Source organism: Leptodactylus fuscus, unplaced genomic scaffold (genome assembly GCF_031893055.1).
Source record: "Leptodactylus fuscus isolate aLepFus1 unplaced genomic scaffold, aLepFus1.hap2 HAP2_SCAFFOLD_184, whole genome shotgun sequence".
Classification (NCBI taxonomy): Eukaryota; Metazoa; Chordata; class Amphibia; order Anura; family Leptodactylidae; genus Leptodactylus; species Leptodactylus fuscus.
Window position 1 is genome coordinate 30,001 of NW_027440207.1, and position 25,007 is coordinate 55,007.

General features: G+C 52.8%; 1 protein-coding gene across 1 annotated transcript in view; it reads left to right on the plus strand.

The window, feature by feature from the left end:
- The window catches only part of M1AP (meiosis 1 associated protein), a 62,620-nt gene that overhangs the window by 7,077 nt on the left and 30,536 nt on the right, over window positions 1-25,007 (plus strand). Inside the window, exon 5 of the mRNA XM_075261531.1 lies at window positions 5,044-5,164. Within this exon, the coding sequence (XP_075117632.1) occupies window positions 5,044-5,164 (121 nt within the window). The remainder of the gene's footprint in view (window positions 1-5,043; window positions 5,165-25,007) is intronic.

Here is a 25,007-nt window from a genome sequence, read left to right on the forward strand (position 1 = left end):
GGACTGCAGGGGGCGATACTTATACTGTATATACCCTGTGTCACTTATATACTATATAAGAGTCTGTGCTGTGTAATCATTATCTGGGGACAGCGAGGATTATCTGACAGGACTGCAGGGGGCGATACTTATACTGTATATACCCTGTGTCACCTATATACTATATAAGAGTTTGTGCTGTGTAATCATTATCTGGAAGACAACGAGCATTATCTGACAGAACTGCAGGGGGCGATATTTTTGGCCAACACTGTATACAGTAAGCCCGGCATGTCCTAGGGATCTCCTCATCTCACACATAGCCACACAAAGTTCTGTAGGCCCATTGTAGTGCTTGTCCGTCTTCTGGTATGTACTGGTCTCTCCTTTAGTCCTGTAGTGCCTCCTTCTAGTAGTGATAGCATCTCGTAGTAATGTTAGTGCTCCTCTTGTAGGCATAGCCCCTCCTCCAAATACTGATGATGTCTCCTCCTGTTAGTGGTAGTCCTCCCTCCTCCAGGTAGTGGTAGTCCTCCCGGTAGTGGTAGTCCTCCCTCCTCCATGTAGTGGTAGTCCTCCCTCCTCCCGGTAGTGGTAGTCCTCCCTCCTCCCGGTAGTGGTAGTTGCAATCCCTCCTCCTGGTAGTTGTAATCCCTCCTCCTGGTAGTGGTAGTCCTCCCTCCTCCCGGTAGTGGTAGTCCTCCCTCCTCCCGGTAGTGGTAGTCCTCCCTCCTCCCGGTAGTGGTAGTCCTCCCTCCTCCCGGTAGTGGTAGTCCTCCCTCCTCCCGGTAGAGGTAGTCCTCCCTCCTCCCGGTAGTGGTAGTGCTTCCTCCTCCCGGTAGAGGTAGTCCTCCCTCCTCCCGGTAGTGGTAGTCCTCCCTCCTCCCGGTAGTGGTAGTCCTCCCGATAGTGGTAGTCCTCCCTCCTCCTGGTAGTGGTAGTCCTCCCTCCTCCCCGTAGTGGTAGTGTTCCCTCCTCCATGTAGTGGTAGTCCTCCCTCCTCCATGTAGTGGTAGTCCTCCCTCCTCCATGTAGTGGTAGTGCCCCCTCCTCCCGGTAGTGGTAGTGCCTCCTCCTCCGGGTAGTGGTAGTGCCTCCTCCTCCCGGTAGTGGTAGTGCCTCCTCCTCCCGGTAGTGGTAGTCCTCCCTCCTCCCGGTAGTGGTAGTCCTCCCTCCTCCATGTAGTGGTAGTCCCCCCTCCTCCCGGTAGTGGTAGTCCTCCCTCCTCCATGTAGTGGTAGTCCTCCCTCCTCCCGGTAGTGGTAGTGCCCCCTCCTCCCGGTAGTGATAGTGCCCCCTCCTCCCGGTAGTGGTAGTGCCCCCTCCTCCCGGTAGTGGTAGTGCCCCCTCCTCCCGGTAGTGGTAGTGCCCCCTCTTCCCGGTAGTGGTAGTGCCCCCTCCTCCCGGTAGTGGTAGTCCTCCCTCCTCCCGGTAGTGGTAGTCCTCCTGGTAGTGGTAGTCCTCCCGGTAGTGGTAGTCCTCCCTCCTCCCGGTAGTGGTAGTCCTCCTGGTAGTGGTAGTCCTCCCGGTAGTGGTAGTCCTCCTGGTAGTGGTAGTCCTCCCTCCTCCCGGTAGTGGTAGTGCCTCCTCCTCCCGGTAGTGGTAGTGCCTCCTCCTCCCGGTAGTGGTAGTGCCCCCTCCTCCCGGTAGTGGTAGTCCTCCCTCCTCCCGGTAGTGGTAGTCCCCCCTCCTCCCGGTAGTGGTAGTCCCCCCTCCTCCATGTAGTGGTAGTCCCCCCTCCTCCCGGTAGTGGTAGTCCTCCCTCCTCCCGGTAGTGGTAGTGCCCCCTCCTCCCGGTAGTGGTAGTCCCCCCTCCTCCCGGTAGTGGTAGTCCCCCCTCCTCCATGTAGTGGTAGTCCCCCCTCCTCCCGGTAGTGGTAGTGCCTCCTCCTCCTGGTAGTGGTAGTGCCTCCTCCTCCCGGTAGTGGTAGTGCCTCCTCCTCCCGATAGTGGTAGTGCCTCTTCCTCCCGGTAGTGGTAGTGCCCCCTCCTCCCGGTAGTGGTAGTGCCCCCTCCTCCCGGTAGTGGTAGTGCCTCCTCCTCCCGGTAGTGGTAGTCCTCCCTCCTCCCGGTAGTGGTAGTCCTCCCTCCTCCATGTAGTGGTAGTTCCCCCCTCCTCCCGGTAGTGGTAGTCCTCCCTCCTCCCGGTAGTGGTAGTGCCCCCTCCTCCATGTAGTGGTAGTCCTCCCTCCTCCATGTAGTGGTAGTGCCCCCCTCCTCCATGTAGTGGTAGTGCCCCCCTCCTTCATGTAGTGGTAGTGCCCCCCTCCTCCATGTAGTGGTAGTGCCCCCTCCTCCATGTAGTGGTAGTGCCCCCTCCTCCATGTAGTGGTAGTCCTCCCTCCTCCATGTAGTGGTAGTGCCCCCTCCTCCCGGTAGTGGTAGTCCTCCCTCCTCCATGTAGTGGTAGTGCCCCCTCTTCCCGGTAGTGGTAGTCCTCCCTCCTCCCGGTAGTGGTAGTCCTCCTGGTAGTGGTAGTGCCTCCTCCTCCCGGTAGTGGTAGTGCCTCTTCCTCCCGGTAGTGGTAGTGCCCCCTCCTCCATGTAGTGGTAGTCCTCCCTCCTCCTGGTAATGGTAGTCCTCCCGATAGTGGTAGTCCTCCCTCCTCCCGGTAGTGGTAGTGCCCCCTCCTCCCGGTAGTGGTAGTCCTCCCTCCTCCCGGTAATGGTAGTCCTCCCGATAGTGGTAGTCCTCCCGGTAGTGGTAGTGCCCCCTCCTCCCGATAGTGGAGGTCCTCCCTCCTCCATGTAGTGGTAGTCCTCCCTCCTCCCGGTAGTGGTAGTCCCCCCCTCCTCCATGTAGTGGTAGCCCCCCCCTCCTCCATGTAGTGGTAGTCCCCCCCTCCTCCATGTAGTGGTAGTGCCCCCCTCCTCCATGTAGTGGTAGTCCCCCCCTCCTCCATGTAGTGGTAGTCCTCCCTCCTCCTGGTAGTGGTAGTTCCCCCCTCCTCCCGATAGTGGTAGTTCCCCCCTCCTCCATGTAGTGGTAGTCCTCCCTCCTCCATGTAGTGGTAGTGCCCCCTCCTCCCGGTAGTGGTAGTCCTCCCTCCTCCCGGTAGTGGTAGTTCCCCCCTCCTCCCGATAGTGGTAGTCCTCCCTCCTCCAGGTAGTGGTAGTCCCCCCCTCCTCCATGTAGTGGTAGTCCTCCCTCCTCCATGTAGTGGTAGTCCCCCCTCCTCCCGATAGTGGTAGTTCCCCCCTCCTCCATGTAGTGGTAGTTCCCCCCTCCTCCCGATAGTGGTAGTCCTCCCTCCTCCAGGTAGTGGTAGTCCCCCCCTCCTCCATGTAGTGGTAGTCCTCCCTCCTCCATGTAGTGGTAGTCCCCCCTCCTCCTGATAGTGGTAGTTCCCCCCTCCTCCATGTAGTGGTAGTTCCCCCCTCCTCCCGATAGTGGTAGTTCCCCCCTCCTCCATGTAGTGGTAGTTCCCCCCTCCTCCCGATAGTGGTAGTTCCCCCCTCCTCCATGTAGTGGTAGTTCCCCCCTCCTCCCGATAGTGGTAGTTCCCCCCTCCTCCATGTAGTGGTAGTTCCCCCCTCCTCCCGATAGTGGTAGTTCCCCCCTCCTCCATGTAGTGGTAGTTCCCCCCTCCTCCCGATAGTGGTAGTTCCCCCCTCCTCCATGTAGTGGTAGTCCCCCCCTCCTCCATGTAGTGGTAGTCCTCCCTCCTCTCGGTAGTGGTAGTTCCTCTCGGTAGTGGTAGTGCCCCCTCCTCCATGTAGTGGTAGTCCTCCCTCCTCCATGTAGTGGTAGTCCCCCCCTCCTCCATGTAGTGGTAGTTCCCCCCTCCTCCATGTAGTGGTAGTCCTCCCTCCTCCATGTAGTGGTAGTGCCCCCCTCCTCCTGGTGGTCACAATATGAACACGACCAAATATCATTCTAAATGTGACGGTAGATAAGCATGAATAATAAAAAAAAAAGTGACAGCCGGCACAGCTAGTCCCCAAATAGATAGATATATATATATATATATATACACATACATACACATACCGGTACATACACATACATACACATACATACATACACACACACACACACACACATATACACACACATATACACATACACATATACACATACACATATATATATATATATATATATATATACATATACATATATACATACACATATATACATACATACATATATACATACATATATACATACATATATACACATATATACATACATATATACACATATATACACATATATACATACATATACATATATATACATATACATACATATACATATATATACATATACATATGTATATATACATATATACATATATATATATACATATATACACATATATACCTATATATACATATACATACATATATATACATACATATACATATATATATATACATAAATCAAATCAAAAATCAAATCAAATATATATACATATACATATACACATATATATACACATATATATATATATATACATACATATATATATATACACATATATATATATATACATACATATATATATATACATATATATATATATATATATACATATATATATATATACATATATATATATATATATATACATATATATATACATATATATATATATATAATGGCTACACCTATGAAATATTATTCTTGATCATAAATACTGACAGTACAGCGGTGGTGCTCGCAGACCCCAGAAAAACAGCGAAAATATGCAAAAAATGATGAGAAGAAAGCTGTGTGTGGGCACTCACCAATCAGTAGACGGCAGAAGTCCTTTATTAGGTATACATAAACCATTCCTCAGGGAGGGAGCGATCGCATTATTGGCAGAAAAAATGGCAACAGCCGTTTCACGTTAAACCAAACACTTGTCCAAGCCTCGTACGCATAGTGTGTGTTATGTGTACCTAATAAAGGACTTGTTCTTACTAAAGAAGAAAATGGTGTCTACTGATTGGTGAGGGCCCACCCACAGCTTTCTTCTCATCAGTTTAAGCATGAAGGACAGTTCCTGTGCTTGTCATCAGTCCCACAAGTGTTCCTGTTATTTCCTGACCCGCGGCCTGTTCTTTTACTTTATAGTGAGAGTCCTGTGTGATGTGACCCATCCAGTCCTAAATCCAGGACTTCTCCATGGAATGGGAGACGAAGAGCCGGCGCTGACTACACACACTGGCCACATCCAGGCTTATAATGTGATCAGGTAAGGATGCTGCCCACATCCCACAGTGCCTCCGAAATAATGCTGCCCACATCCCACAGTGCCTCCGAAATAATGCTGCCCAAATCCTGCTGTGCCTCCGAAATAATGCTGCCCACATCCTGCAGTGCCTCCGAAATAATGCTGCCCACATCCTACAGTGCCTCCGAAATAATGCTGCCCACATCCTGCAGTGCTCCCTGTAATAATGCTGCCCACATCCTACAGTGCCTCCAAAATAATGCTGCCCACATCCTGCAGTGTCTCCGAAATAATGCTGCCCACATCCTGCAGTGCTTCCTGTAATAATGCTGCCCACATCCTACAGTGCCTCCGAAATAATGCTGCCCACATCCTACAGTGCCTCCGAAATAATGCTGCCCACATCCTACAGTGCCTCCGAAATAATGCTGCCCACATCCTACAGTGCCTCCGAAATAATGCTGCCCACATCCTACAGTGCCTCCGAAATAATGCTGCCCACATCCTACAGTGCCTCCAAAATAATGCTGCCCACATCCTACAGTGCCTCCGAAATAATGCTGCCCACATCCTGCAGTGCCTCCGAAATAATGCTGCCCACATCCTACAGTGCCTCCGAAATAATGCTGCCCACATCCTGCAGTGCCTCCGAAATAATGCTGCCCACATCCTGCAGTGCCTCCGAAATAATGCTGCCCACATCCTGCAGTGCTCCCTGTAATAATGCTGCCCACATCCTACAGTGCCTCCGAAATAATGCTGCCCACATCCTGCAGTGTCTCCGAAATAATGCTGCCCACATCCTGCAGTGCTTCCTGTAATAATGCTGCCCACATCCTGCAGTGCTTCCTGTAATAATGCTGCCCACATCCTACAGTGCCTCCGAAATAATGCTGCCCACATCCTACAGTGCCTCCGAAATAATGCTGCCCACATCCTACAGTGCCTCCGAAATAATGCTGCCCACATCCTACAGTGCCTCCGAAATAATGCTGCCCACATCCTACAGTGCCTCCGAAATAATGCTGCCCACATCCTACAGTGCCTCCGAAATAATGCTGCCCACATCCTACAGTGCCTCCGAAATAATGCTGCCCACATCCTACAGTGCCTCCGAAATAATGCTGCCCACATCCTACAGTGCCTCCAAAATAATGCTGCCCACATCCTACAGTGCCTCCGAAATAATGCTGCCCACATCCTGCAGTGCCTCCGAAATAATGCTGCCCACATCCTACAGTGCCTCCGAAATAATGCTGCCCACATCCTGCAGTGCCTCCGAAATAATGCTGCCCACATCCTGCAGTGCCTCCGAAATAATGCTGCCCACATCCTGCAGTGCTCCCTGTAATAATGCTGCCCACATCCTACAGTGCCTCCGAAATAATGCTGCCCACATCCTGCAGTGTCTCCGAAATAATGCTGCCCACATCCTGCAGTGCTTCCTGTAATAATGCTGCCCACATCCTACAGTGCCTCCGAAATAATGCTGCCCACATCCTACAGTGCCTCCGAAATAATGCTGCCCACATCCTACAGTGCCTCCGAAATAATGCTGCCCACATCCTACAGTGCCTCCGAAATAATGCTGCCCACATCCTACAGTGCCTCCGAAATAATGCTGCCCACATCCTACAGTGCCTCCAAAATAATGCTGCCCACATCCTACAGTGCCTCCGAAATAATGCTGCCCACATCCTACAGTGCCTCCGAAATAATGCTGCCCACATCCTACAGTGCCTCCGAAATAATGCTGCCCACATCCTACAGTGCCTCCGAAATAATGCTGCCCACATCCTACAGTGCCTCCAAAATAATGCTGCCCACATCCTGCAGTGCCTCCAAAATAATGCTGCCCACATCCTGCAGTGTCTCCGAAATAATGCTGCCCACATCCTGCAGTGCTTCCTGTAATAATGCTGCCCACATCCTACAGTGCCTCCGAAATAATGCTGCCCACATCCTACAGTGCCTCCGAAATAATGCTGCCCACATCCTACAGTGCCTCCGAAATAATGCTGCCCACATCCTACAGTGCCTCCGAAATAATGCTGCCCACATCCTACAGTGCCTCCGAAATAATGCTGCCCACATCCTACAGTGCCTCCAAAATAATGCTGCCCACATCCTGCAGTGCTCCCTGTAATAATGCTGCCCACATCCTACAGTGCCTCCGAAATAATGCTGCCCACATCCTACAGTGCCTCCGAAATAATGCTGCCCACATCCTACAGTGCCTCCAAAATAATGCTGCCCACATCCTGCAGTGCCTCCAAAATAATGCTGCCCACATCCTACAGTGCCTCCAAAATAATGCTGCCCACATCCTGCAGTGTCTCCGAAATAATGGTGCCCACATCCTAGTGTCTCCGAAATAATGGTGCCCACATCCTACAGTGCCTCCAAAATAATGCTGCCCACATCCTACAGTGCCTCCAAAATAATGCTGCCCACATCCTACAGTGCCTCCGAAATAATGCTGCCCACATCCTACAGTGCCTCCGAAATAATGCTGCCCACATCCTACAGTACCTCCGAAATAATGCTGCCCACATCCTACAGTGCCTCCAAAATAATGCTGCCCACATCCTACAGTGCCTCCAAAATAATGCTGCCCACATCCTACAGTGCCTCCGAAATAATGCTGCCCACATCCTGCAGTGTCTCCGAAATAATGCTGCCCACATCCTGCAGTGCTCCCTGTAATAATGCTGCCCACATCCTGCAGTGCCTCCGAAATAATGCTGCCCACATCCTGCAGTGCTCCCTGTAATAATGCTGCCCACATCCTGCAGTGCCTCCGAAATAATGCTGCCCACATCCTGCAGTGCTCCCTGTAATAATGCTGCCCACATCCTGCAGTGCTCCCTCTAATAATGGTGCCCACATCCTACAGTGCCTCCGAAATAATGCTGCCCACATCCTGCAGTGCTCCCTGTAATAATGCTGCCCACATCCTGCAGTGCCTCCGAAATAATGCTGCCCACATCCTGCAGTGCTCCCTGTAATAATGCTGCCCACATCCTGCAGTGCCTCCGAAATAATGCTGCCCACATCCTGCAGTGCTCCCTGTAATAATGCTGCCCACATCCTGCAGTGCCTCCGAAATAATGCTGCCCACATCCTGCAGTGCTCCCTGTAATAATGCTGCCCACATCCTGCAGTGCTCCCTCTAATAATGGTGCCCACATCCTACAGTGCCTCCGAAATAATGCTGCCCACATCCTGCAGTGCTCCCTGTAATAATGCTGCCCACATCCTGCAGTGCCTCCGAAATAATGCTGCCCACATCCTGCAGTGCTCCCTGTAATAATGCTGCCCACATCCTGCAGTGTCTCCGAAATAATGGTGCCCACATCCTACAGTGCCTCCGAAATAATGGTGCCCACATCCTACAGTGCCTCCGAAATAATGCTGCCCACATCCTACAGTGCCTCCGAAATAATGCTGCCCACATCCTACAGTGCCTCCAAAATAATGCTGCCCACATCCTGCAGTGCTCCCTGTAATAATGGTGCCCACATCCTACAGTGTCTCCGAAATAATGCTGCCCACATCCTACAGTGCCTCCGAAATAATGGTGCCCACATCCTACAGTGCCTCCGAAATAATGCTGCCCACATCCTGCAGTGCCTCCGAAATAATGCTGCCCACATCCTACAGTGCTCCCTGTAATAATGCTGTCCACATCCTACAGTGCCTCCGAAATAATGCTGCCCACATCCTACAGTGCCTCCAAAATAATGGTGCCCACATCCTACAGTGCCTCCGAAATAATGCTGCCCACATCCTACAGTGCTCCCTGTAATAATGGTGCCCACATCCGGCAGTGCTCCCTGTAATAATGGTGCCCACATCCCGCAGTGCTCCCTGTAATAATGGTGCCCACATCCCGCAGTGCTCCCTGTAATAATGGTGCCCACATCCCGCAGTGCTCCCTGTAATAATGGTGCCCACATCCTGCAGTGCTCCCTGTAATAATGGTGCCCACATCCCGTAGTGCTCCCTGTAATAATGGTGCCCACATCCCGCAGTGCTCCCTGTAATAATGGTGCCCACATCCCGCAGTGCTCCCTGTAATAATGGTGCCCACATCCCGCAGTGCTCCCTGTAATAATGGTGCCCACATCCTGCAGTGCTCCCTGTAATAATGGTGCCCACATCCTGTAGTGCTCCCTGTAATAATGGTGCCCACATCCGGCAGTGCTCCCTGTAATAATGGTGCCCACATCCCGCAGTGCTCCCTGTAATAATGGTGCCCACATCCTGCAGTGTCTCCGAAATAATGCTGCCCACATCCTGCAGTGCTCCCTGTAATAATGCTGCCCACATCCTACAGTGCCTCCGAAATAATGCTGCCCACATCCTACAGTGCCTCCGAAATAATGCTGCCCACATCCTACAGTGCCTCCAAAATAATGCTGCCCACATCCTGCAGTGCCTCCAAAATAATGCTGCCCACATCCTACAGTGCCTCCAAAATAATGCTGCCCACATCCTGCAGTGTCTCCGAAATAATGGTGCCCACATCCTACAGTGTCTCCGAAATAATGGTGCCCACATCCTACAGTGCCTCCGAAATAATGGTGCCCACATCCTACAGTGCCTCCAAAATAATGCTGCCCACATCCTACAGTGCCTCCAAAATAATGCTGCCCACATCCTACAGTGCCTCCGAAATAATGCTGCCCACATCCTACAGTGCCTCCGAAATAATGCTGACCACATCCTACAGTGCCTCCGAAATAATGCTGCCCACATCCTGCAGTGCTCCCTGTAATAATGCTGCCCACATCCTGCAGTGTCTCCGAAATAATGGTGCCCACATCCTACAGTGCCTCCGAAATAATGGTGCCCACATCCTACAGTGCCTCCGAAATAATGCTGCCCACATCCTACAGTGCCTCCGAAATAATGCTGCCCACATCCTACAGTGCCTCCAAAATAATGCTGCCCACATCCTGCAGTGCTCCCTGTAATAATGGTGCCCACATCCTACAGTGTCTCCGAAATAATGCTGCCCACATCCTACAGTGCCTCCGAAATAATGGTGCCCACATCCTACAGTGCCTCCGAAATAATGCTGCCCACATCCTGCAGTGCTCCCTGTAATAATGCTGCCCACATCCTGCAGTGCTCCCTGTAATAATGGTGCCCACATCCTACAGTGTCTCCGAAATAATGCTGCCCACATCCTGCAGTGCCTCCGAAATAATGCTGCCCACATCCTGCAGTGCTCCCTGTAATAATGGTGCCCACATCCTACAGTGTCTCCGAAATAATGCTGCCCACATCCTGCAGTGCCTCCGAAATAATGCTGCCCACATCCTACAGTGCTCCCTGTAATAATGCTGTCCACATCCTACAGTGCCTCCGAAATAATGCTGCCCACATCCTACAGTGCCTCCAAAATAATGGTGCCCACATCCTACAGTGCCTCCGAAATAATGGTGCCCACATCCTACAGTGCCTCCGAAATAATGCTGCCCACATCCTACAGTGCTCCCTGTAATAATGGTGCCCACATCCGGCAGTGCTCCCTGTAATAATGGTGCCCACATCCCGCAGTGCTCCCTGTAATAATGGTGCCCACATCCCGCAGTGCTCCCTGTAATAATGGTGCCCACATCCCGCAGTGCTCCCTGTAATAATGGTGCCCACATCCTGCAGTGCTCCCTGTAATAATGGTGCCCACATCCTGTAGTGCTCCCTGTAATAATGGTGCCCACATCCGGCAGTGCTCCCTGTAATAATGGTGCCCACATCCCGCAGTGCTCCCTGTAATAATGGTGCCCACATCCTGCAGTGTCTCCGAAATAATGGTGCCCACATCCTACAGTGCCTCCGAAATAATGGTGCCCACATCCTACAGTGCCTCCGAAATAATGCTGCCCACATCCTGCAGTGCCTCCGAAATAATGCTGCCCACATCCTACAGTGCTCCCTGTAATAATGGTGCCCACATACGGCAGTGCTCCCTGTAATAATGCTGCCCACATCCTGCAGTGCTCCCTGTAATAATGCTGCCCACATCCTGCAGTGCTCCCTGTAATAATGCTGCCCACATCCTACAGTGCCTCCGAAATAATGCTGCCCACATCCTACAGTGCCTCCGAAATAATGCTGCCCACATCCTACAGTGCCTCCGAAATAATGCTGCCCACATCCTACAGTGCCTCCGAAATAATGCTGCCCACATCCTACAGTGCCTCCAAAATAATGCTGCCCACATCCTGCAGTGCCTCCGAAATAATGCTGCCCACATCCTGCAGTGCTCCCTGTAATAATGCTGCCCACATCCTACAGTGCCTCCAAAATAATGCTGCCCACATCCTGCAGTGTCTCCGAAATAATGCTGCCCACATCCTGCAGTGCTTCCTGTAATAATGCTGCCCACATCCTGCAGTGCCTCCGAAATAATGCTGCCCACATCCTACAGTGCCTCCGAAATAATGCTGCCCACATCCTACAGTGCCTCCGAAATAATGCTGCCCACATCCTACAGTGCCTCCGAAATAATGCTGCCCACATCCTACAGTGCCTCCGAAATAATGCTGCCCACATCCTACAGTGCCTCCAAAATAATGCTGCCCACATCCTACAGTGCCTCCGAAATAATGCTGCCCACATCCTACAGTGCCTCCGAAATAATGCTGCCCACATCCTACAGTGCCTCCGAAATAATGCTGCCCACATCCTACAGTGCCTCCGAAATAATGCTGCCCACATCCTACAGTGCCTCCAAAATAATGCTGCCCACATCCTGCAGTGCCTCCAAAATAATGCTGCCCACATCCTGCAGTGTCTCCGAAATAATGCTGCCCACATCCTGCAGTGCTCCCTGTAATAATGCTGCCCACATCCTGCAGTGTCTCCGAAATAATGGTGCCCACATCCTGCAGTGCTCCCTCTAATAATGGTGCCCACATCCTACAGTGCCTCCGAAATAATGCTGCCCACATCCTGCAGTGCTCCCTGTAATAATGCTGCCCACATCCTGCAGTGCCTCCGAAATAATGCTGCCCACATCCTGCAGTGCTCCCTGTAATAATGCTGCCCACATCCTGCAGTGTCTCCGAAATAATGGTGCCCACATCCTACAGTGCCTCCGAAATAATGGTGCCCACATCCTACAGTGCCTCCGAAATAATGCTGCCCACATCCTACAGTGCCTCCGAAATAATGCTGCCCACATCCTACAGTGCCTCCAAAATAATGCTGCCCACATCCTGCAGTGCTCCCTGTAATAATGGTGCCCACATCCTACAGTGTCTCCGAAATAATGCTGCCCACATCCTACAGTGCCTCCGAAATAATGGTGCCCACATCCTACAGTGCCTCCGAAATAATGCTGCCCACATCCTGCAGTGCCTCCGAAATAATGCTGCCCACATCCTACAGTGCTCCCTGTAATAATGCTGTCCACATCCTACAGTGCCTCCGAAATAATGCTGCCCACATCCTACAGTGCCTCCAAAATAATGGTGCCCACATCCTACAGTGCCTCCGAAATAATGGTGCCCACATCCTACAGTGCCTCCGAAATAATGCTGCCCACATCCTACAGTGCTCCCTGTAATAATGGTGCCCACATCCGGCAGTGCTCCCTGTAATAATGGTGCCCACATCCCGCAGTGCTCCCTGTAATAATGGTGCCCACATCCCGCAGTGCTCCCTGTAATAATGGTGCCCACATCCTGCAGTGTCTCCGAAATAATGGTGCCCACATCCTACAGTGCCTCCGAAATAATGGTGCCCACATCCTACAGTGCCTCCGAAATAATGCTGCCCACATCCTGCAGTGCCTCCGAAATAATGCTGCCCACATCCTACAGTGCTCCCTGTAATAATGGTGCCCACATACGGCAGTGCTCCCTTTAATAATGCTGCCCACATCCTGCAGTGCTCCCTGTAATAATGCTGCCCACATCCTGCAGTGCTCCCTGTAATAATGCTGCCCACATCCTGCAGTGCTCCCTGTATTAATGGTGCCCACATCCTGCAGTGCTCCCTGTAATAATGGTGCCCACATCCTGCAGTGCTCCCTGTAATAATGGTGCCCACATCCTGCAGTGCTCCCTGTAATAATGGTGCCCACATTCTGCAGTGCTCACTGTAATAATGGTGCCCATATCCTGCAGTGCTCCCTGTAATAATGGTGCCCATATCCTGCAGTGCTCTCTGTAATAATGGTGCCCACATCCCGCAGTGCTCCCTGTAATAATGGTGCCCACATCCCGCAGTGCTCCCTCTAATAATGGTGCCCACATCCCGCAGTGCTCCCTCTAATAATGGTGCCCACATCCCGCAGTGCTCCCTGTAATAATGGTGCCCACATCCATCAGTGCTCCCTGTAATAATGGTGCCCACATCCGGCAGTGCTCCCTGTAATAATGGTGCCCACATCCGGCAGTGCTCCCTGTAATAATGGTGCCCACATCCGGCAGTGCTCCCTGTAATAATGGTGCCCACATCCGGCAGTGCTCCCTGTAATAATGGTGCCCACGTCCGGCAGTGCTCCCTGTAATAATGGTGCCCACATCCCGCAGTGCTCCCTGTAATAATGGTGCCCAAATCCGGCAGTGCTCCCTGTAATAATGGTGCCCACTTCCGGCAGTGCTCCCTGTAATAATGGTGCCCACATCCGGCAGTGCTCCCTGTAATAATGGTGCCCACATCCGACAGTGCTCCCTGTAATAATGGTGCCCACATCCGGGAGTGCTCCCTGTAATAATGGTGCCCACATCCGGCAGTGCTCCCTGTAATAATGGAGCCCACATCCCGCAGTGCTCCCTGTAATAATGGTGCCCACATCCCGCAGTGCTCCCTCTAATAATGGTGCCCACATCCCGCAGTGCTCCCTCTAATAATGGTGCCCATATCCTACAGTGCCCCCTGTAATAATGGTGCCCACATCCCGCAGTGCTCCCTGTAATAATGGTGCCCACATCCCGCAGTGCTCCCTGTAATAATGGTGCCCACATCCCGCAGTGCTTCCTGTAATAATGGTGCCCACATCCCGCAGTGCTCCCTGTAATAATGGTGCCCACATCCCGCAGTGCTCCCTCTAATAATGGTGCCCACATCCTACAGTGCTCCCTGTAATAATGGTGCCCACATACTACAGTGCCTCTGAAATAATGGCGCCCACATCCTGCAGTGCTCCCTCTAATAATGGTGCCCACATCCTGCAGTGCTCCCTGTAATAATGGTGCCCACATCCGGCAGTGCTCCCTGTAATAATGCTGCCCACATCCTACAGTGCCTCTGAAATAATGGTGCCCACATCCCGCAGTGCTCCCTGTAATAATGGTGCTTATATCCCGCAGTGCTCCCTGTAATAATGGTGCCCACATCCGGCAGTGCTCCCTGTAATAATGGTGCCCACATCCGGCAGTGCTCCCTGTAATAATGGTGCCCACATCCTGCAGTGCTCCCTGTAATAATGGTGCCCACATCCGGCAGTGCTCCCTGTAATAATGGTGCCCACATCCTGCAGTGCTCCCTGTAATAATGGTGCCCACATCCGGCAGTGCTCCCTCTAATAATGCTGCCCACATCCTACAGTGCCTCTGAAATAATGGTGCCCACATCCCGCAGTGCTCCCTGTAATAATGGTGCCCACATCCGGCAGTGCTCCCTGTAATAATGGTGCCCACATCCCGCAGTGCTCCCTGTAATAATGGTGCCCACATCCGGCAGTGCTCCCTGTAATAATGGTGCCCACATCCCGCAGTGCTCCCTGTAATAATGGTGCCCACATCCGGCAGTGCTCCCTGTAATAATGGTGCCCACATCCCGCAGTGCTCCCTGTAATAATGGTGCCCACATCCGGCAGTGCTCCCTGTAATAATGGTGCCCACATCCCGCAGTGCTCCCTGTAATAATGCTGCCCACATCCTACAGTGCCTCTGAAATAATGGTGCCCACATCCCGCAGTGCTCCCTGTAATAATGGTGCCCACATCCGGCAGTGCTCCCTGTAATAATGGTGCCCACATCCCGCAGTGCTCCCTGTAATAATGGTGCCCACATCCGGCAGTGCTCCCTGTAATAATGGTGCCCACATCCCGCAGTGCTCCCTGTAATAATGGTGCCCACATCCGGCAGTGCTCCCTGTAATAATGGTGCCCACATCCCGCAGTGCTCCCTGTAATAATGCTGCCCACATCCTACAGTGCCTCTGAAATAATGGTGCCCACATCCCGCAGTGCTCCCTGTAATAATGGTGCTTACATCCCGCAGTGCTCCCTGTAATAATGGTGCCCACATCCGGCAGTGCTCCCTGTAATAATGGTGCCCACATCCGGCAGTGCTCCCTGTAATAATGGTGCCCACATCCTGCAGAGCTCCCTGTAATAATGGTGCCCACATCCGGCAGTGCTCCCTGTAATAATGGTGCCCAAATCCGGCAGTGCTCCCTGTAATAATGGTGCCCAAATCCGGCAGTGCTCCCTCTAATAATGGTGCCCACATCCTACAGTGCCTCTGAAATAATGGTGCCCACATCCCGCAGTGCTCCCTGTAATAATGGTGCCCACATCCGGCAGTGCTCCCTGTAATAATGGTGCCCACATCCCGCAGTGCTCCCTGTAATAATGGTGCCCACATCCGGCAGTGCTCCCTGTAATAATGGTGCCCACATCCCGCAGTGCTCCCTGTAATAATGGTGCCCACATCCGGCAGTGCTCCCTGTAATAATGGTGCCCACATCCCGCAGTGCTCCCTGTAATAATGGTGCCCACATCCGGCAGTGCTCCCTGTAATAATGGTGCCCACATCCCGCAGTGCTCCCTGTAATAATGGTGCCCACATCCCGCAGTGCTTCCTGTAATAATGGTGCCCACATCCCGCAGTGCTCCCTGTAATAATGGTGCCCACATCCCGCAGTGCTCCCTGTAATAATGGTGCCCACATCCGGCAGTGCTCCCTGTAATAATGGTGCCCACATCCGGCAGTGCTCCCTGTAATAATGGTGCCCACATCCGGCAGTGCTCCCTCTAATAATGGTGCCCACATCCGGCAGTGCTCCCTCTAATAATGGTGCCCACATCCCGCAGTGCTCCCTGTAATAATGGTGCCCACATCCTGCAGTGCTCCCTGTAATAATGGTGCCCACATCCGGCAGTGCTCCCTGTAATAATGGTGCCCACATCCCGCAGTGCTCCCTGTAATAATGGTGCCCACATCCGGCAGTGCTCCCTGTAATAATGGTGCCCACATCCTGCAGTGCTCCCTGTAATAATGGTGCCCACATCCCGCAGTGCTCCCTGTAATAATGGTGTCCACATCCTACAGTGCTCCCTGTAATAATGGAGCCCACATCCGGCAGTGCTCCCTGTAATAATGGTGCCCACATCCTGCAGTGCTCCCTGTAATAATGGTGCCCACATCCGGCAGTGCTCCCTGTAATAATGGTGCCCACATCCTGCAGTGCTCCCTGTAATAATGGTGCCCACATCCTGCAGTGCTCCCTGTAATAATGGTGCCCACATCCGGCAGTGCTCCCTGTAATAATGGTGCCCACATCCCGCAGTGCTCCCTGTAATAATGGTGCCCACATCCTACAGTGCCTCTGAAATAATGGTGCCCACATCCCGCAGTGCTCCCTGTAATAATGGTGCCCACATCCGGCAGTGCTCCCTGTAATAATGGTGCCCACATCCGGCAGTGCTCCCTGTAATAATGGTGCCCACATCCTGCAGTGCTCCCTGTAATAATGGTGCCCACATCCTGTAGTGCTCCCTGTAATAATGGTGCCCACATCCTGCAGTGCTCCCTGTAATAATGGTGCCCACATCCTGTAGTGCTCCCTGTAATAATGGTGCCCACATCCTGCAGTGCTCCCTGTAATAATGGTGCCCACATCCTGTAGTGCTCCCTGTAATAATGGTGCCCACATCCTGTAGTGCTCCCTGTAATAATGGTGCCCACATCCCGCAGTGCTCCCTGTAATAATGGTGCCCACATCCGGCAGTGCTCCCTGTAATAATGGTGCCCACATCCCGCAGTGCTCCCTCTAATAATGGTGCCCACATCCCGCAGTGCTCCCTGTAATAATGGTGCCCACATCCTGCAGTGCTCCCTGTAATAATGGTGCCTACATCCGGCAGTGCTCCCTCTAATAATGGTGCCCACATCCCGCAGTGCTCCCTGTAATAATGGTGCCCACATCCCGCAGTGCTCCCTGTAATAATGGTGCCCACATCCGGCAGTGCTCCCTGTAATAATGGTGCCCACATCCGGCAGTGCTCCCTGTAATAATGGTGCCCACATCTGGCAGTGCTCCCTGTAATAATGGTGCCTACATCCGGCAGTGCTCCCTGTAATAATGGTGCCCACATCCTGTAGTGCTCCCTGTAATAATGGTGCCCACATCCCGCAGTGCTCCCTGTAATAATGGTGCCCACATCCGGCAGTGCTCCCTGTAATAATGGTGCCCACATCCCGCAGTGCTCCCTGTAATAATGGTGCCCACATCCTGCAGAGCTCCCTGTAATAATGGTGCCCACATCCGGCAGTGCTCCCTCTAATAATGGTGCCCACATCCCGCAGTGCTCCCTGTAATATTGGTGCCCACATCCGGCAGTGCTCCCTCTAATAATGGTGCCCACATCCCGCAGTGCTCCCTGTAATAATGGTGCCCACATCCCGCATTGCTCCCTCTAATAATGGTGCCCACATCCGGCAGTGCTCCCTGTAATAATGGTGCCCACATCCTGCAGTGCTCCCTGTAATAATGGTGCCCACATCCTGCAGTGCTCCCTTTAATAATGGTGCCCACATCCTGCAGTGCTCCCTGTAATAATGGTGCCCACATCCCGCAGTGCTTCCTGTAATAATGATGCCCACATCCCGCAGTGCTCCCTGTAATAATGGTGCCCACATCCGGCAGTGCTCCCTGTAATAATGGTGCCCACATCCTGCAGTGCTCCCTGTAATAATGGTGCCCACATCCGGCAGTGCTCCCTGTAATAATGGTGCCCACATCCGGCAGTGCTCCCTCTAATAATGGTGCCCACATCCCGCAGTGCTCCCTGTAATAATGGTGCCCACATCCGGCAGTGCTCCCTGTAATAATGGTGCCCACATCCGGCAGTGCTCCCTGTAATAATGGTGCCCACATCCGGCAGTGCTCTCTGTAATAATGGTGCCCACATCCGGCAGTGCTCCCTGTAATAATGGTGCCCACATCCGGCAGTGCTCCCTCTAATAATGGTGCCCACATCCGGCAGTGCTCCCTGTAATAATGGTGCCCACATCCCGCAGTGCTCCCTGTAATAATGGTGCCCACATACGGCAGTGCTCCCTGTAATAATGGTGCCCACATCCGGCAGTACTCCCTGTAATAATGGTGCCCACATCCGGCAGTGCTCCCTGTAATAATGGTGCCCACATCCGGCAGTGCTCCCTGTAATAATGGTGCCCACATCCCGCAGTGCTCCCTGTAATAATGGTGCCCACATCCGGCAGTGCTCCCTGTAATAATGGTGCCCACATCCCGCAGTGCTCCCTGTAATAATGGTGCCCACATCCGGCAGTGCTCCCTCTAATAATTGTGCCCACATCCCGCAGTGCTCCCTGTAATAATGGTGCCCACATCCCGCAGTGCTTCCTGTAATAATGGTGCCCACATCCGGCAGTGCTCCCTGTAATAATGGTGCCCACATCCGGCAGTGCTCCCTGTAATAATGGTGCCCACATCCCGCAGTGCTCCCTGTAATAATGGTGCCCACATCCGGCAGTGCTCCCTGTAATAATGGTGCCCACATCCTGCAGTGCTCCCTGTAATAATGGTGCCCACATCCCGCAGTGCTCCCTGTAATAATGGTGCCCACATCCCGCAGTGCTCCCTGTAATAATGGTGCCCACATCCGGCAGTGCTCCCTGTAATAATGGTGCCCACATCCGGCAGTGCTCCCTCTAATAATGGTGCCCACATCCGGCAGTGCTCCCTCTAATAATGGTGCCCACATCCCGCAGTGCTCCCTGTAATAATGGTGCCCACATCCCGCAGTGCTCCCTGTAATAATGGTGCCCACATCCTGCAGTGCTCCCTGTAATAATGGTGCCCACATCCTGCAGTGCTCCCTGTAATAATGGTGCCCACATCCGGCAGTGCTCCCTGTAATAATGGTGCCCACATCCCGCAGTGCTCCCTGTAATAATGGTGCCCACATCCTACAGTGCCTCTGAAATAATGGTGCCCACATCCTGCAGTGCTCCCTGTAATAATGGTGCCCACATCCTGTAGTGCTCCCTGTAATAATGGTGCCCACATCCTGTAGTGCTCCCTGTAATAATGGTGCCCACATCCCGCAGTGCTCCCTGTAATAATGGTGCCCACATCCGGCAGTGCTCCCTGTAATAATGGTGCCCACATCCCGCAGTGCTCCCTCTAATAATGGTGCCCACATCCCGCAGTGCTCCCTGTAATAATGGTGCCCACATCCTGCAGTGCTCCCTGTAATAATGGTGCCTACATCCGGCAGTGCTCCCTCTAATAATGGTGCCCACATCCCGCAGTGCTCCCTGTAATAATGGTGCCCACATCCCGCAGTGCTCCCTGTAATAATGGTGCCCACATCCGGCAGTGCTCCCTGTAATAATGGTGCCCACATCCGGCAGTGCTCCCTGTAATAATGGTGCCCACATCTGGCAGTGCTCCCTGTAATAATGGTGCCTACATCCGGCAGTGCTCCCTGTAATAATGGTGCCCACATCCTGTAGTGCTCCCTGTAATAATGGTGCCCACATCCCGCAGTGCTCCCTGTAATAATGGTGCCCACATCCGGCAGTGCTCCCTGTAATAATGGTGCCCACATCCCGCAGTGCTCCCTGTAATAATGGTGCCCACATCCTGCAGAGCTCCCTGTAATAATGGTGCCCACATCCGGCAGTGCTCCCTCTAATAATGGTGCCCACATCCCGCAGTGCTCCCTGTAATATTGGTGCCCACATCCGGCAGTGCTCCCTCTAATAATGGTGCCCACATCCCGCAGTGCTCCCTGTAATAATGGTGCCCACATCCCGCAGTGCTCCCTGTAATAATGGTGCCCACATCCGGCAGTGCTCCCTGTAATAATGGTGCCCACATCCGGCAGTGCTCCCTGTAATAATGGTGCCCACATCCCGCAGTGCTCCCTGTAATAATGGTGCCCACATCCGGCAGTGCTCCCTCTAATAATTGTGCCCACATCCCGCAGTGCTCCCTGTAATAATGGTGCCCACATCCCGCAGTGCTTCCTGTAATAATGGTGCCCACATCCGGCAGTGCTCCCTGTAATAATGGTGCCCACATCCGGCAGTGCTCCCTGTAATAATGGTGCCCACATCCCGCAGTGCTCCCTGTAATAATGGTGCCCACATCCGGCAGTGCTCCCTGTAATAATGGTGCCCACATCCTGCAGTGCTCCCTGTAATAATGGTGCCCACATCCCGCAGTGCTCCCTGTAATAATGGTGTCCACATCCTACAGTGCTCCCTGTAATAATGGAGCCCACATCCCGCAGTGCTCCCTGTAATAATGGTGCCCACATCCCGCAGTGCTCCCTGTAATAATGGTGCCCACATCCCGCAGTGCTCCCTGTAATAATGGTGCCCACATCCTGCAGTGCTCCCTGTAATAATGGTGCCCACATCCGGCAGTGCTCCCTGTAATAATGGTGCCCACATCCTGCAGTGCTCCCTGTAATAATGGTGCCCACATCCGGCAGTGCTCCCTGTAATAATGGTGCCCACATCCTGTAGTGCTCCCTCTAATAATGGTGCCCACATCCGGCAGTGCTCCCTGTAATAATGGTGCCCACATCCGGCAGTGCTCCCTGTAATAATGGTGCCCACATCCTGCAGTGCTCCCTGTAATAATGGTGCCCACATCCGGCAGTGCTCCCTCTAATAATGGTGCCCACATCCCGCAGTGCTCCCTGTAATAATGGTGCCCACATCCGGCAGTGCTCCCTTTAATAATGGTGCCCACATCCGGCAGTGCTCCCTCTAATAATGGTGCCCACATCCTACAGTGCTCCCTGTAATAATGGTGCCCACATCCGGCAGTGCTCCCTGTAATAATGGTGCCCACATCCGGCAGTGCTCCCTGTAATAATGCTGCCCACATCCGGCAGTGCTCCCTGTAATAATGGTGCCCACATCCGGCAGTGCTCCCTGTAATAATGGTGCCCACATCCGGCAGTGCTCCCTGTAATAATGGTGCCCACATCCCGCAGTGCTCCCTGTAATAATGGTGCCCACATCCCGCAGTGCTCCCTGTAATAATGGTGCCCACATCCGGCAGTGCTCCCTGTAATAATGATGCCCACATCCCGCAGTGCTCCCTGTAATAATGGTGCCCACATACCGCAGTGCTTCCTGTAATAATGGTGCCCACATCCCGCAGTGCTTCCTGTAATAATGGTGCCCACATCCGGCAGTGCTCCCTGTAATAATGGTGCCCACATCCCGCAGTGCTCCCTGTAATAATGGTGCCCACATCCGGCAGTGCTCCCTGTAATAATGGTGCCCACGTCCCGCAGTGCTTCCTGTAATAATGGTGCCCACATCCCGCAGTGCTCCCTGTAATAATGGTGCCCACATCCGGCAGTGCTCCCTGTAATAATGGTGCCCACATCCCGCAGTGCTCCCTGTAATAATGGTGCCCACATCCGGCAGTGCTCCCTGTAATAATGGTGCCCACATCCGGCAGTGCTCCCTGTAATAATGGTGCCCACATCCGGCAGTGCTCCCTGTAATAATGGTGCCCACATCCCGCAGTGCTCCCTGTAATAATGGTGCCCACATCCGGCAGTGCTCCCTGTAATAATGGTGCCCACATCCTGCAGTTCTCCCTTTCTCTTCACCAATAAGACAATCCTTTGGCAGTAGATGCATTTAATAATAATAATACATCTTATGTCTATAGCGCCAACATATTTTGCAGCGCTTTACAATTTGTAGGGTTCAGGTATAGAGAGAAAGAGACATTACAGAGACATAGTCACTTCACACACTGGGACTGAGGGCCCTGCTCACAAGAGCTTACAATCTATGGGGTAGAGGGGGGGACACAGGAGGTAGCAGGGGCGGCATTACTGTCATTACACATATAAAGCTGTAGGAGCCGTCACCAGTTGTGTCCTGTCTGTGCAGATGGGGCCTGGACATATAACATTACAGTCTAATACCACATTATGTCATGTGGGGTAATGCGGGTTGTGTGAACAGAGGAGGGTTAGATTTAGGGAAGGGTTTACATTAGGACATTGTGATCGGCCGGTCTGATGTGTCTTTAGTTTGCGCTTGAAGCTGTAGAAATTGGGAGTTACTCTGATTGTCCGGGGTAGAACATTCCAGAGAAGTGGTGCAGCTCGGGAGAAGTCTTGTATACGAGCGGGGGAGGTTCTGATAATAGAGGATGGAAGTGTTAGGTCATTGAGTGAGCGGAGAGCGGGGGATGTGTGATAGAGATGAGGGAGGAAATGTAGGGAGGTGCGGCATTATAGAGAGGCTTGTGGGGGAGGGGGAGAAGGTTATATTGTGTTCTGTAATGAATAGGCAGCCAATATAGTGACCGGCACAGACCGGAGTCCTCGCTGTAGTGACCGGCACAGACCGGAGGCCTCGCTGTAGTGACCGGCACAGACCGGAGGCCTCGCTGTAGTGACCGGCACAGACCGGAGGCCTCGCCGTAGTGACCGGCACAGACCCGAGGCCTCGCCGTAGTGACCGGCACAGACCCGAGGCCTCGCCGTAGTGACCGGCACAGACCGGAGGCCTCGCTGTAGTGACCGGCACAGACCCGAGGCCTCGCTGTAGTGGCCGGCACAGACCAGAGGCCTCGCTGTAGTGACCGGCACAGACCGGAGGCCTCGCTGTAGTGGCCGGCACAGACCAGAGGCCTCGCCGTAGTGACCGGCACAGACCGGAGGCCTCGCTGTAGTGGCCGGCACAGACCAGAGGCCTCGCCGTAGTGACCGGCACAGACCGGAGGCCTCGCTGTAGTGACCGGCACAGACCGGAGGACTCGCTGTAGTGACCGGCACAGACCGGAGGCCTCGCTGTAGTGGCCGGCACAGACCGGAGGCCTCGCTGTAGTGACCGGCACAGACCGGAGGCCTCGCTGTAGTGACCGGCACAGACCGGAGGCCTCGCTGTAGTGACCGGCACAGACCAGAGGCCTCGCTGTAGTGGCCGGCACAGACCGGAGGCCTCGCTGTAGTGACCGGCACAGACCGGAGGCCTCGCTGTAGTGACCGGCACAGACCCGAGGCCTCGCTGTAGTGAGCGGCACAGACCGGAGGCCTCGCTGTAGTGACCGGCACAGACCGGAGGCCTCGCTGTAGTGACTGGCACAGACCGGAGGACTCGCTGTAGTGACCGGCACAGACCGAAGGCTTCGTTGCAGTGACCGGTGCAGACCAGAGGCCTCGCTGTAGTGACCAATATTATACAGGTGTAACAAATCGCCGGGTGGTATCACAGTAGGGTCCCAGTCCATATCCATTAGGTAAAAGAAGATCCCACTGGGATCTAAAAATGTTTTTAATGCAAGAGAAGTTTATTCCAATGATGCAGAACAATCACACGGAGCAGTGTTTGTGTAAATGTTTCTGGCCTATATTAAGCCTTCTCCAGACTCAGTATATGATATCCACGTCAGTATAGATGGAAAACCCAGCAAGGGGTATATGGAAGATGGGATAGGACCCACTGGATGTGCTGAGGTAATCTAAATATTGGGGTAGGTATCACTGAGCTTAGTGGGGTGGGGGCTGGAATCCACCTCTCAGGTGAGCATGAACCTGGACCTATGTGTAGAGCGGTCATCCACGGAGGTATGGTGGTCACGTACGGCTACTACTACATACAATGCTGATCCAAAAAGAGCAATCAAGATAGAAGACGTAACGTTTAATGATATAAGTTACAAGTATAAATATACACAAAAATATATAAAAGTCACATCTGACATGTCACCTCATATGGAACAATGGAACAACTCCACAACCACCGAATAGTGTACAGTGGACACGGCGGTCCCAAGTAAGGTAACCAATCACACTTACCAAATTCCAAAAACGACCGAAAGGCAAAATTCAAAAAGAGGCCATTTCATATTCACGGCAAAATCACGGCCGCAAAATAGTGCGGCGCATACAATCCCCGCTCCCATTGAAATCAATGGGAGCATGAACGGCCCGCAAAAGCTCACGCGGCACATTACACCATGTGAACCCTCCCTAAAGCCTAATACAGGGTCACTGTCCTTCATAGCCAGTGCCCTGACCGGAACCTCACCCTAATTCAGGGTCCGACCCTAATTAACCCTTTCCAACAATTTATATATGCCAAAGTAAGAAGGGCTAGTAAAACACACAGTAGCATCCAAACAATATAGCATGACGTGACATGAATGTATGGTGGTATGCAATGTATATAGATGCACCAAACATATATGCTTACGGTAGAGGTCGTGCCTTCTCTCATCCACATGTATATGTATCGCTCAGTAACATACATGCATACAGAGCGTACATGGATAGTGAAGGGAGAGATATAGTCACATATAGACCCAATGACTCCAACAGCCGTCTAAACTCCTCTAAATCCGGAATCACCCTGGAGTGCCAGCGAGTGAGCGTCTCTACCCGATGCCGACTTTACAGCTATCCTGAGTGCTCATCCATCAGACATCGCACCGGAGAGCCCACGCCCTACAACAACCTGCGCACGCCCACACTCACAGATCTTGGAGAAGAGCCCGAAAAGGTGGTTATAGGCTCCTAACAAAGAGAGCAGTATATAGAACTATCGGCAAACAAGGAACATCCCACCCAAGCAGGGGATATATCCAGCCGGAAAGAGTGATC